Source organism: Neovison vison, chromosome 12 (genome assembly GCF_020171115.1).
Source record: "Neovison vison isolate M4711 chromosome 12, ASM_NN_V1, whole genome shotgun sequence".
NCBI classification, from domain to species: Eukaryota; Metazoa; Chordata; class Mammalia; order Carnivora; family Mustelidae; genus Neogale; species Neogale vison.
In genome coordinates, this window is record NC_058102.1 from 14,988,184 (window position 1) to 15,002,265 (window position 14,082).

The 14,082-nt window shown below is 51.9% G+C and overlaps 1 protein-coding gene across 4 annotated transcripts in view; it reads right to left on the reverse strand.

Moving 5' to 3' along the window:
- Nucleotides 1-13,546, reverse strand: part of BTBD11 (BTB domain containing 11) — a 290,646-nt gene extending 277,100 nt beyond the window's left edge. For 2 of the 4 annotated variants that reach the window (XM_044227575.1, XM_044227572.1), the window contains exon 1: nt 12,170-13,546. In XM_044227575.1, the coding sequence (XP_044083510.1) occupies nt 12,170-13,349 (1,180 nt within the window). In that variant the 5' untranslated portion in view covers nt 13,350-13,546. Of the gene's footprint in view, nt 1-10,385; nt 10,428-12,169 lie in introns of all 4 variants that reach the window. The other 2 variants (XM_044227574.1, XM_044227573.1) reach the window with 2 other exon arrangements.
- Nucleotides 13,547-14,082: the final 536 nt, after the last annotated feature.

Consider the following 14,082-nt stretch of genomic DNA (forward strand, 5'->3'; position numbering starts at 1 on the left):
GTTAGTTACAAAACTTCTTAGGAAAAAATAAACGTATTTCTTTAACACCGGGGCAAGCCAGTTTTGAACCTCAGACCTTCAAGAGCCAAGGTCAACGTGCCAACCCTGACAAATGAAAGCAAGCACTTTGGCCTAGAAGGTTGGGATGCATCTGGGGGGACAGGGTTATTTTTGGCTCTGAGAGAGCTTTGACGAGTTCCACCTTTACTCCCTTGTATCAAAAATGGCACCTGGGAGGTGAGGATATGGCAGTGAAGGGGGAATAAAAAGAAGAGCTTTGAATCAGGAAAAGAGCAGAATTGCGGGCGCCTGGGTGGCTCAGTGGGTTAAGCCGCTGCCTTCGGCTCAGGTCATGATCTCAGGGTCCTGGGATCGAGTCCCGCATCGGGCTCTCTGCTCAGCAGGGAGCCTGCTTCCTCCTCTCTCTCTCTGCCTGCCTCTCTGCCTACTTGTAATCTCTCTCTGTCAAATAAATAAATAAAATCTTTAAAAAAAAAAAAAAAGAAAAGAGCGGAATTGCAAATAATCAGGAGGAGATGGTCAGAAGCATCTAATTGGACCCTGCATCCTACAAGTCCTGTTTATTTCCAATACTGGGTTTCCTCCTTCCCTTTCTTCCAGCCCTGGTCCTAAAGCTCTACACGGTTCCAAGCACAGCACCTACCTTCCTCTCCTTGCCCTGTCCCACCGGGCTTGGTGATTCTCTGAGCCTCAGACAGACCCTCCCCTGCAGCTGGTCCAGACAACCAAAGACAAGAAGGCCCAGCCATACTGTGGGATCCCCGCTGCCTGAGCAGCTGAGGCTCCTAGGATGCCAGAGCTGAAAGGACTTGCTCATCATCTGGGCCAGTGCTTTTCAGACTCTACTTGGCCACAGACTCCTTTTCTCAAATGCATCTTATGCAAATGTCCGACATGCACAGCGCAGATGGAAGGGGAGGAGCTCTGGTAGATGTGTGTGCAGGGAGGGGACAGGAAGACTCCCCACCCCACGCTTGATGGAACCTTAAGATCATGACAGTCTGAAGCTACTGATCGGGCCTAAGGCCCTTAGTTTATAGGTGACATCCTGAGACCGTTTTGCCTCCATCCCGTTGAGAACACAGCCTGCAGGGAGAAATACCCCCGCAGCTGGGGCACGATGGTGGTAACTGCCTCGCAGGCCACGTGACACAGTGGAACCCTTCCTCATCCCGGCTGCTCTCTCCCGCTGACTGTGAGAACATTTCTATTCTCCCATTTTCCTGGCCGTTCTTTTTCTTCTATCTAGCCCAAGCAAGGGCCCCGTCCTTGGTCTTCCTCTCTCTTCTACACTCACGCGCCAGGTGACTTTGTCCCATCTCGAGGCTCTAAAAACCATCCGTATGCTCCCGACTCCCAAAGTTATACCTCCAAACCAAAGTCTCTCCCGAACACAGCCATGATTATTCAACCACCTAGCTGACATCACCACCCACGGGTCTCGAAGGCTCCTCAGACAGCGCAGGAAGGAGAATCGGAAATCTTAACCCCCACTCCCACCCCCAGGGCCCTTGAACGTCCGGTGTCCTGAGGCCGGCCTCAGCCACCCCTGGAGGCCCCCAGGAGGGGCAGCTGGGCCTCCCCACACTTCATCCCACCGCCTGAGGAGGCTTTGTCACAGGGCACCATGAACCTCTCCTCAGAAGCTCCTGCCATGGGCGCCGTTTTGCATTCGGGGGATAATTTGTGAATCAGCTAAACCCACCTCAGGCCTCAAAGCCTCAGGAGAACCAGCCCCATGTCCGGCGCGGCCCACAGCGGCAAGTCCAGGGCCTAGACCCTCAAAGTCAGCAAAGAGAAGGCTGCAAGGGGTGGGGGGCAGGAGGGCCTAGGAAAGGACAAGCTGTATCCGCTCCCCAGGACCCCAAATTCTCTGAGGCAAAGAGAGAGGGAAGGCGATCTGGGGGAATCTGTGCCAGCCCGCTCTCGTGCATGTCCTGACTTACGGGTGGCGCCGTGCGCTGGGATCAGGACGAAACGAGGACACATGCCACCCAAGATCCCCAGGGCAATGCAAGCCGCCTCTCTGATTTGCTTTCTGATGTCAACGCCCTGGGGAACTGCTAACATGATTCCACACTGAACACACCTGATCTTCGCAGTAATTGCCTTCACTGGCACAGCCACGAGCTAACGGGGACCTCCCTGATCTGTACAGTAAAGACCAGAGATGTTAGGGCCTGGTCATAAAGTCATCTCCAGAACTGCTGTAGACAACGCAGCCTCTCTTGGCCCTCGCTGCCCCCCAAGGAGTGATCTGGTTTGGAGGAGACAATGCATCACAGAGGACAGGAAATGGGCTAAGAATCCAGAAACCTAGGTACTGGTTCCTGCTCTGCAGTGTGACCTTCTGACATGGGGCAAGGAGGGTCTCACTCTGAGCCTCAGTTTCCCTACCTATAAAGGTGTGAGAGTTGAACCAAGGGTTCCCCAGGGATGGGGCACAGCTAGGAGGAAGGGAGAACTGAACTCCCTTGGACTTGAGCTCTAATCCCCACCCTGCCATTTATGGGTCAGTGACTCTGGGCAAGTTAGGAAATGTCATAGCCTTAGACTCCTCTTGTGTAAGGTGGGCGTGGTAACAATGCCTAACTGGCCTTCCGACACTCGTCCTTCCCTTCCTTCCTGTCTGTCCCAGTACTGCATGAGTACTGCATGAGCTTCTTAGAATACAAATCTGATCATAGCATCTCCCTCCTTAAAAACTTTCAAAGCCTTTCCAGTGTCCTTGGGAAAAGACAGACTCTTTAATCTGGCAGGTGGCCGGGTCCAACCTCTACCCAGCTCCCCCCGAGTCAGGCCACATTGGACGCTCTCTTTCTCAACAGGCTCCCTTCTGCCACCGGCCCTTTGCACATTCTGTTTGCATTCATGGAGGACTCTTCCACCTTTTTAACCAAATGGGCCACTCTTCCACTTCACTCAAGCCTCACCTGGTCGAAGCTTTCTCTTACTCCTGACTGCATCAAGAGCCTCAGAAAAGGCTCTTCCAGTTCCATGCATCTCCCCTTTGTAGCAACCATCACAGCTGTTATTTGATGAAAAAAGTAAGCTCCATGAGGACAGGGACCATGCTGCTTAACTAACACAGTACCTACAGTAAAAGTCATAATGAATATAACAAAATTCATTTATTAAGCCACATTTATCAAGAAATTTCTACTGTCAGACTCTTCCCTAAGAATTATACTGTGTTATTACTCTCACTTAACAAAAGGGAAGACTGAGTCACAGAGAGGTTAGGTAACTTGCCCAATATCACTCACACAGCTAGTAAGAGGTCAAACCCTGAAGTCTGGTTCCTGGGAGACTATTTGGAGACTTTCACTCTGCATGAAGCAGTGTTCAGATCTTTAAGCAAGGAAACTGGCACTTCTTAAACATTTGATAATAATAATTATAACTGCCAACAGACACTAAGTATTTATGATATGTCCAATACTACATACTCTAGGGAGTTTTACATGAATCAACTCATTCTCTTAAGGACCCCATGAGGAAGTACTACCATTGCCCTCATTTAACAGATGAGGAAACTGAGTCTCAGAAGGTTCATTCGCTTTCCCAAAGTTATCAGGGTTTACCCCTTGGTCCCTCAAGTCTAAAGTCTGGGAAGACACCAGCTCTGGGATTCTCAAGGAGGACCAGGACAAATTCTCCACCACGCCGCAGATTTCTACATTCAGTCCTAGTCAGAAGGCAGGCAAGCGTCCTGGCCCTGAGCCTGCCCGGCAGGCAGAGTACGGACAGAGTTATCCCCTGGAGGCTCCAAAGCCAGCCACTGCCCCGGGGCCTCCGCTGAGGAGGCTACACAGCAACCTCACTGGGGAGGCAGGACGGGGAAAGCCAGCAGGGGCTAAGAAGAGAGCTGTGACCACATATTGCATAAATGACAGTCCTCGACCAGGATCACCACCCCGGGCCAAGCTGAGCCCCTCACTCCACACACCCCTCAGGCCGCGCACTGGAGTATTTCTGGGATCCCCTCAGAGGCTCATCTGAGCTGGAGTTCACCACGATGCTGTGGCCCTTCAGAGCACAGGTTCTGAAGCCCAAACCCCAATGCTACCCCTTCGTATCTATCGCAACTCAGTCAGTCACTAAACCTGTCTGAGCTTTGGTTTCCTCTCCCGTAAAATGGGAATAAGAAACACCCACTTCACAGGAACAGTGTGAAAACTGAATGAAATATTATATATTATATATTTATGAGTCCAGTCTGTCGCCTAGGATAAGTCAGAGTCCAGTGCCTGGCCCAGCGAGGGTCAGTCCCTCAGCAGGAACAATGCCGGGGAGAGTACAGGCGAAAAGACAGGTGATAATACAATTTGCCCAGGACATCCACTCTCTGGGATTTCTATTTTATCCAGGCCTGAGAGTTTCATACCGATTCACTATGAATCCATACAACACCCGACTTTAAGAATAGGATGGCAATAACAATGATGATACACCTAAGGGATGATAGCTATGAAGTATGTACTTAACATGAGACATTGGGAAAAATACTTTATAGACACTATTTTAGGTCTTTCATATCATTTTAATTTCACAAAATATCCTATAAGGTGGTTCAGAGCCAGTCTGCCTGGGTTCACATCAGATCCAACCATTTGTTAGCTTTACCTTAGCCAAATTCTTTCAACTTTCTGTTCCTTCACTTTCTAATCTAGAATTACAGCTGGGAGTGGCTGCCCTACCAGAGTCTGGCATTCCCAGACCCCTTGTTTCTCGTCGAGGCCAGGTGACTTGAATTCTGGTCACTGGACAGTGGAAAGATATGATATACGCACACCCAGACTGTCCTCTAAAACCTCCCTACACAGTCTCCCACACCTCTGTTGTCCCTGAGCAGGAAAGTTCCCCGGAGTCAGTGTTCCAGAGGACAGAGCCTCCATCAACCACCACGGGACAAAGAGCCTCCTTGCCCTGCCACCACTCAGAAGGTCACTTTTACTGTGGTTAGCCACTAAGATCTTTGGGTTGATCTGATGCGACATCTAGCCTCACCCTGCCGAAGAAATTGGTACCAGAAGTGGGTTGCTTACATATGTGGCCCTTGCTTAGAAGTCAGAGAGCAGAGCCCAGGAAAAAGTGGTAAAATGTTTGTTTAAACTGTCACCGAGGATAACTCAGAGGCCCAAACTGGGCCAACTGAGTCTGGAGACCCCAGAGAAAGAGGTCTGAAAATAAATAAATAAATAAATAAAGCAAATAGAAGGATCTGGTTGCTCCTGGTGGGAGTTTAGCAAGGTCCTGGAAAGAAAAGAGGAGCTGTGGCACAAATTTGCAAGTGAAATTGGAAAAGAATCATGGAGAACTGAAAAGGGCAACTATTTCTTGACCCCAAATGGTAAGAGGCAAGAAGACTTTTAAGTGAAAGAAAGGATCAGATTCAGGGTAGAAGCTTCCCGCCTAAGTCTGATGGCCCCAAGGTAGCTGTCAAGACACGGAGAGATAAGGAAGGGTACCCACTTAAGAAAGGGAAGAAATCATCCAGGCTCGATAATTAGCCCTAGGAAAGGACTATGGGCGTGGCTATTGATGCACTAGATGTCCTCGATGAAAACCCTACTATGTAGTTAAGGGAGCTCCACTGGCAAGATCTATGAGCCTCAAAAAAAAAAAAAAAAAAAAAAAAGATCTATGAGCCTCCATTTTGGGTCTTCCACGGTTACGCCATCAGCACTACCCTTGGGGCCCTCACAGTTCAAGGGCAGGAACTAGGTTATAAAAGATGGAGAGTCTCGGGGGTGGGTCAGATTCCTCAAGAGCCACTTGGGGAGTGACCAAGAAGGAAAATGGACAAAGACGATCTTCCCACAAGGGAGAGCCAGGAGGTTGGAGAACAACAAACCAGGAAATTGTTCAAGCAAGGAGCGTCACCCGTGTGCAGAACACAACCACACAGTGCCTGCCTGCCAAGGTTTCCTAAGAACTAAGGGCAGCCCCTTGTGTGTGCCTTCCACGACTGTGCGCTTCCCTAATGGGAGTTTTCCTGTGGCTGTCCTGCCCTGCTCCGAGATGGCGTATGGATGCAGAGTGGCAGATAACATGTCTGTATTGGCTCAGGGCTCCCTTCCCCAAGAAGCCACATACACAGTCCCATGGATAGGACTGAGCTTCACCCCAATATCCTGAACTTTCCCTGGAAGCAGTGATTGCATAGAATGTTAGTCTCTTCCCTTGGGAAAGGGGGAACACGCGTTGCATGGCAGAAGGACACACATAGATATTTGGCAGCTAGGGAGCTAGTGACACACCTGGCCAAGGACATGCGGGCACAAGGGATGGAGATCCCTTCCAGGCTTTCGTAAGATCCACTACCTTCTCCTTCTTCCTCTGCGTATTGGCTGGATGACTGTCCTGAAGGCCACATACTGATAATAAAGAAAGCCAAATCCTTCAGTCTTAGTGCCTAAATGACCCTCTTGCTGCCCCCCACCTCACTCCTCCCCCAGACTTTACAGAGTAAGAAACAACCTTCTATTATGTTCAAATCCAAAGATTTGGGGCTTGGTTTCTATAACAGCTAATGTAATTGTAATGATTATAATATAGAGAAACAATGCCCGGCATATAATAAGCACGACGACACAAGTGTAGCTATTATTATAATACCCATTTTATAGATAGGAAAACTGCAAGTTGTGGGTGCGTCTGACTTCAAAGTCAATGATTTTTTTTTTATATATACTTTTCAGTTGATGACAATGAGACTATTTTATAGGTGAGTTTGGTTCAAGGCCACAAATGATAATAGATCCACAATTAGAGGCCTTCCCCCTATTTGAAAGCCATCAGCATGCCACACCTGACCCCAGGTCTCTAGATTGATCCCTCATTGTCTTATTTTGCTATTATTTTTATTTTCCGTTCCTTGAAACGCCCTACTTGCGGATGCCCCAGCACTGAACTGGCAAGTCTGCAGAGAAAACCAAATAACCCTCCACTGACCCAAATTCCAAGTTTTAATTTACATGCAGCCAGTTAATTAAAAACGTGCTCTGTGAGCACAGACATGGCCATGGCTGACTCCTGAGATAGTTTTCCTAGTCTTCGTCAGAAGCTAGGTTTCTTCTGTGACATTTTTGTTCAGCACAGCAACACTGCACCATGGAACAGCATGGCCAGCTGGAGGGAACCGGAAAACCGCTGAGTAAGCATTTAGTGCAGATAGGAATCTAAGGGGGCAACAGTGAAGCAAAAGACCTGAAAACAGTCCTACTCACCAAGCCAGTGCTGCCAGGGGCCAGGGCTCATGTTAATTAATGTTTATAAAGCGATTTGGGATCCCTGAATGAAAGAGACTATTCAAAATCACCAGCCTGGATAATCAGTGTTTTAGGGAAGCCATTATAATTGAGTACCTACTATGTGACAGGTGTTTTCACATACTTGATCTGATTTAATCCTTTAATCGCTGTATGGGGTAGATTTGGATTTTCTTCCTTCTTTATGCCTTTTTGTTTTGTTTTGGCAATCCTCACTGCACAGATGAGAAAACCAAATTCAGCAGAATTAAGTCATTTGCTGGAAAGCAGCTGAGCTGAAACATGAGGCGGAATCGTTCCCAGTGTAAAGTCCTTATCCCTTTCATCATACCACATTGCCTCTTCCAGTCTTCCCTTCACACTCTTTCTGCATTTAAAACTAAATTTCATTCAAGGATGCCTATGGCTTTGTTTTTAATGTCTTCTTTACTGCTGTAACATTTTAAAATACAGCAAAATGCACACATCCTAAGTTTACAATGCAATCATTGCATTTCGACAAATGCATGTACCCCCTGAACCCTATCACCCTGGAAAGTTCCCTAGTGCTCCTTCACTAAGCATGTCTTTAATAAAAAATACAGCAAATAAAATGAGCTACTTTCCTTTGACCCAAACCATCTTTTTGTGACCTTGGCAGTGGGGGCTGAGCCCATGGAGCCAATCCCTGAGATGAGCCCCCTGAATTATTTGACTTTGGGAATATCAGGAAAGGGGAATCCATCCAAGTAAAATTCTGTACCCTGCTGGCTCCATCCCTACTGAACTCAGGGAGATGAGCTAATCTGGATGAGATAGAGATGTGAGATAACATTATGCCCGGATTACCACGGCTACCGCCACCATTTTGGCCCCTACCATGTGTCAGGCAGCAGACTATAACATCCTTACACACATAATCTCACTTAATCCTAATTATTATCTCTATTTTAGAGCTGAAGAAACTGGGCTCAGAGAGGTTAGGTAACAAGCCTAGGAACACAGAGCTGTAACATGACAGCCTTGAAATTCGGATCCAGGAGGCCTGACTTCAGAGGCCTTTAGAGAGGTTGATGACAGATGCCGGTGGGTGAATTTTAAATCCCAAGGGCTTAAGGCACCACTTTTATTCATTCAACAAATAGTACCCGGCATCTGCTAGGTACTAGGTGCTATGCTGAGTGATATGAAAGGAGAGACAAAGATGAATCCGACATAAGCTTGCACTGGAGGGGCCACAGTGTGATGGGGAGTGACTTAAAGCAAGGTCAGGGTCAGGATTCCCAAGGGAGGGGGAAAGGTCTGCCTATGGCACAGGTATGGGGATTGGGGAAGGGGCTGCATCGAGGGCAGTCTCACGGAGGTGTTGGAAAGATCATTCTTGACCAAGTCTCCAGGGATGAGAACTGGCCAGCTCCTAAGTGTTTGAGGTAAAATGACTCACACACACAAAATGGCTTGCAGAAGCACTTCTCCCTGCCCCTTATTTAGCTTTTGCAAAAATCAATCAGGCCAAATCTTAAAACCCCACAGAAACCCAACATCCAGAAACCTAATGTCCACTGGGGTCTCTTAGCTCCTATCCCAGCTCCTCAAAACAGTTCAAAATCAACATAAGAAAAAAGCCCTCTGAAGCGTAAAACAGTCCCCACAAAGTACATGTCCTAAACCCAGTCCTATCATTTTTGAGAGCAGCCAAGCCCCTGCTTACAGCTAGGTATCTTCCGTTTTCTGAACTGAGTCCCGTGTGATTAGTTTCATAATTCCCTGGGCGTGGCCGTGTAGTCCCAGCAAATTTAGAAGGGTGGACAGGTGTAGAGATGGCAGGAAGAGGGGGCAACCAAAGTAGAAGGATTTGAAAAGATGATTCAAGAAACTCAAAAATCAATAGCTTCTTTGGGAACATCTTTGTATAATATTACACAATAGCTTGAGCAACTGAACAGGCATCTAGTAAGCTCCAACTGTATACTAGGCTCTCTCTTAGACTTAGGAAGAGGTTATAAAAATGTAAAATCTGGTACAGCCCAGTGCAGTTTGAAAGGAACAGAAAGTATATGAATTGGGACAGAGAGTCAGGCTGTAAAGGGTCTCTGTTCAACTGGGTAGATAACGAAGGGCAAGTTGGTACCCTAAAGACAGGGAATTCCTAAGAGCAAAACACTTAAGTTCCCTGTGCCTCAGTGCCTCCTCTATGCAATGGGAATAACAGGAGCAGCTTTCCAAGGGAATGCTGAAGATCAAATGGGTCAACATACAGAGTGGTGTTGGAGGCACGTTGGAGGCACGGTTACTACCTCTGGACCCCAGTACTTGCTTGGTCCTTAAGTTTATTAACCGCTCAATAAATATCGATGAATAAACAAATTCACAAATGAATAAGTGAGACTGCCGAGTTAAAGGGGAAAAAAATCGATCACATAAGACACGGGCTCCTTAATAAGGCTTGCAGATCAGAAAGGCTGCCATGAAAAAGTTTAAAAGTTTTGATGTTTAATGTACATTTCAGATACCTAAGAAATTAATTGCTCATTCCTTACTCTTCAGCGTAAATGACCTGCCATTTTACACAAGCTCAAGGAAAGCAGAGAGAGAGAGATCACAATGAAATGATAGCATATCTCATAGTAAGGGATGGGCTGAAGGGCCCCGAAACCCAGGAGTTAAAAGCTCTGTGGTGTGGGAATCTTTCCGAGGGCAGCAAACCCCAACCGCCACACACTCACCCTGCCCAAAACCAACTCTGTGGTCTTCTCCTTCCTTAAATTATACTTACTCCGAAAAGGATAAACACAAAAACTGTCTTTAAAATATGTTGAGGATCATAAAAGTAAAACCGATTTGAAAAAACCTAGAGGCTACTAATACAGACAGAGCTACAAGAGGCCCTTGATTTACAGAGAAGGAGACTGAGGCCCAAAGAGAGTCAACCAAAGTCACAAGTTCAAGAGCATGGCAAAGACAGGTGGAGCAGGATTCCCAGATTCCCACAATGGTGCCTCCTAAGGGAAATGCTCCTTCCTTGAAGAAAACACTGTGAGAGCTTAGGAAAAGCAGGGTCCAGTCCCAGCAGGGGAAAAAGGTTTGGGGGCCAGTAAGAAGTAAAAGGACGATTGTAATGGGAAAGGTAAGAACAGGGGAGGTTGGGCACACCTGGTGGAAAGAAAACTAAGCCCTTCTATAGTTTTTGTGGGGGTAGGGCAGCAGACAAGATCAATCCAGTCCAAAGCTCTTGGGTTTTTCAGGTGAATCCTCCCCCTTCTGAAGAAGCTCATACAAAGACCAATGCCTTCTCCTGCATGTTTCCACCGCGGTCAGGATTTCACGTGTGTTCGGGGTGGGGGGAGTGGGGAGGCTCTGCGTCCACCACTGCCTGCAGAAGGGGAAGGTCTCTGGCAAAGAGATTCTCAGGAGTCTCCAGATCAACGCGGAAGTCGCGATCCCGCCCCTCCCCCACCACCACGCCCACTTTTCCTTTCTTCTCCTCCTCCAACGATGATCAAAACCAGGTGAAAGCACCGAGAGCAGGAGGGTCAATTTCCCGAGAGCTCTTGCTGGGGCGCCGCGCGCCTGCTCTTTCCTGCGCACACTCATAGGCATACTTAACATACACACGCACAGGCTCACACACTCTCACAAACAAGCACACACTTACATGCACACACTCGGCACCCCCAGAGGCCCGGCCGCGCCCGCTGGATCTCTCTTTCAGCCCCCGGGAAACAGGCAGGCAGCAACATGAATGAAATCTACCCAGAAAGACTGCATTTCAACTCCAACCACGCAATCTCCAGCCAAACCGCCGACTATGTAGCAAAGTTTTATTTCGCTTTAGAGTCTCCAGTTACGCTTCTACCATTTCCTGTGGAAAACTGAAGCTTTGAAGTGTCTAGCTCGGGCTTTTGCAGACAGGCACGACGGCCAGCTCAAGCTCTCCAAAACAAGAGCCCCTGACCCCACCCCCTCCGCCTCCAGAACTGCAGGTTCAAACCCACCCAGCTCCAGCTTCCTAAAGAGGGGATGTGGGAGGGGACAACAGAACCTGCTGGAAACGACACCCTAAACTGACAGCCCCCTCCAGAACCTCGCCCCACTCCCATCTTGCCCGGGTCCCTACTGGCACTCCTTAAGCAAAGTGGTGACAGCTGCAGCTCCCTGCCACCGCGAACCCAGAGAGGCGTGAGCTGGGAAGTCGGAAATGGGGGGGGGGGGGTGTGTGCATCGCGCTGCACCCACCAGCTGTGCGCTCCGGCCTTCAAAAACTGCCCCGGGAACACTCAGGACCTATAAGTCTTCAGCTCCACACTCCCACCACACCCCCCTGTCCCCCACTGTTTCTAGGCCATGCGAGCTCTAAAACGTTCTGCCTTGACGGCCGCGGGGCCTCTGGTACACCCGCACCAGCATAGTGTCCCGGAAGGCGCGGGGATGTACGTGAGCCGGTCGGTGGAAGGAGGAATGTTCCTCCTCCGGAATTCCAGGGAGCCACACTCGTGCGCCCGAGAATTTGGCATCTTCAAGGTCAAAAAACAAAACAAAACAAAACACGGGGCTCTGGCAGAAATATGTACTAGGGCCAAATGACAAAACCTGTGTCCGCAAACGGTGATGGGTTCTTCCCACAGACTGAGGGCGGCAGTCGCCGCCCCGCCCGGCACTAGGGGCGGAACAGTGCGCTCCCGGACTTGGGAACCTTAGGAGCCGCGTAAAGTACGCGGATTCCGAGCGCGCGAGTGAGCAGGCGAGTTTCGCGCCGCCTCCGGCTCCGCGGCCCTCTCAGAGGCTTGGGACAGCTGTGGGTGGCCGGAACGACGCGGGAGTGAGGGCGCGAGGCAAACTTGCAACCAGAGTTGGCCAAGTGGGCTGGGAGGAGACGGCACAGCGCGGCCACTTACCGCTGGCATTCTTCCCGCAGATGAGGTGCTGGTAGGGCTGCAGGAGCCCCCAGATCTCGGAGTCGTTGTTGACCGTGTGCTCCAGAGTCTCCACGGTGAACCTGGGCGCCTCGTGGAGTGCGTGGTGGTGGTGATGGTGGTGGTTGGCGGCGGCGGCTGCGGCGGCGGCGGCGGCGGCGGCGGCTGCGGCTGCCGGTGGGGCTGCGGCGGCGGCGGCGGCAGCGGCGACCGGCGGGGCGCAACAGCTGCTGCCCCCGCTGGCGCTGCTGGCTGCGCTGCAGGCGCCGCCGCTCGCCGCTCCCCCTCCGGGTGCCTCCCGCTCCTTATCTGCCGCGGGGGCCGTGCCGGGGCCGGAGCCCGGGCCTGGGCCCGAGCTGGAGCCCGAGCCAGGGCCACTGCAGCTCCGGGGCAGCCCGGAGGCCACGACCCGCGAGTAGATGTCCCGGAAGAGGCTCTCCATGCAGGCGGTCAGGTAGATGGCGGCGTGTTCGTGGATGCGCAGCGCCACGCGGCTGTCCACCATCCAGCGGTACACGCGGCCCACAGAGAAGGTGAGGCCGCAGCGCGCAGACTTGCCGCGGCCCAGGCGGTCGCCGCCGGCACTGCTCATGTTGTAGAGGGACAGCGCGGCCAGCGCGGCCGCTGTGCAGTGCGCCGCCAGGCCCCAAGACAGCACTATCTCCATGGCGCTCTGGATCTCGTACTTGGTGCACTTAGCGAAGCGCAGGCTCAGGCGCTGCGCCTCCTTGGCGATGCGAACCAGCGCCCGGCTCACCAGCATCGACAGCTTGGCCAGCGCGTCTTTGGGCAGGCCGCCGGGGGCCGCCGGGCCTGCCCGGGGATCCCGCGAGCGCAGCAGCAGCGCCTCCAGCTCCTGGAGGGTCCAGGGGACCTCGTCGAGGTCCGGCAGCAGCCGCGAACAGTGCTGGCCGGAGCAGTCCAGCCCCTCGGAGTCTTCCACCAGGGCAGTGTTGACGGTGTCAAAGCTGTTGTGCCGGCTGTGCATGGAGTCAGCTAGAGGCGGCCAGCAGCTCCCGCCATACGGGGACGCCGGGTGCGAGTCGGAACAGCACAGGGACAAGTTGGAGGAGCGCACCGAGTCCGCCGCGCCACCATAACCCGAGTCCAGCGTCAGATCCTCCAGCGTCCGCACCACAGGCTTCTTACCTCTCCTGGCCATCGCTGCGCCACTTCATGCTGCGGCCGCCGGGGAGCCGAGGGGAAGGAGCAGCGAGAGCAGCGGGCGCCGGCGCGCGGGGAGAGCCCGGTCCGCGCTGCCTCGGTTCACTTTTCACCAGCTGCTACTACCAAGTGTTACTACTTTCGGCTGCCTACCCGAGCCGCCGCCGCTGGTAGACTGCGGGCGGACCCAGAAGTCATCTTCCAGAGCCTGGGCCGGAGCTGGGGCGCACTGGGGAGCGAGAGAGGCCAGGAGGGAAGCTCACGCCGGGACTCGCCCCTTTCTCCCCAAATAAAAAGTATCCGACCCGCTCCTCCCTGGGCCCCGCTGGGCGCAGAAGCCGCCGGCCGCCGGCCTTAGTGTTCGTAGGACGGAAATGGACCCAGATGCTGCCGCCGCAGCCGCTCTGCCGGCTCCCGGCTCCCGGCTCCCGGCCCGGGGTTCGCTGGGCGCCCACCCGGCACTGAAGCGCAGCAGCTACCGCGGCGGCTGCAAACCCTGCCCAACCCCGCAAACCCCCAGCAGCCAGCAGGGCGGGCGTATGTAAAGCAGGGCCGGCGGAGAGCCAATGGGATCAGAGGATGCTAATTACCTCGCCTTTTTTTAAAAAAATATATTACTCAGCTCCACGTAGCCCCGCCCCTCACACACGCCCCCGGCGGTGACCAGGGCCGCAGGAAGTAAGGGGCAGCGGCCTGGGGATTGGGGGGCCGGGAGCAACGTGGAGACGCGA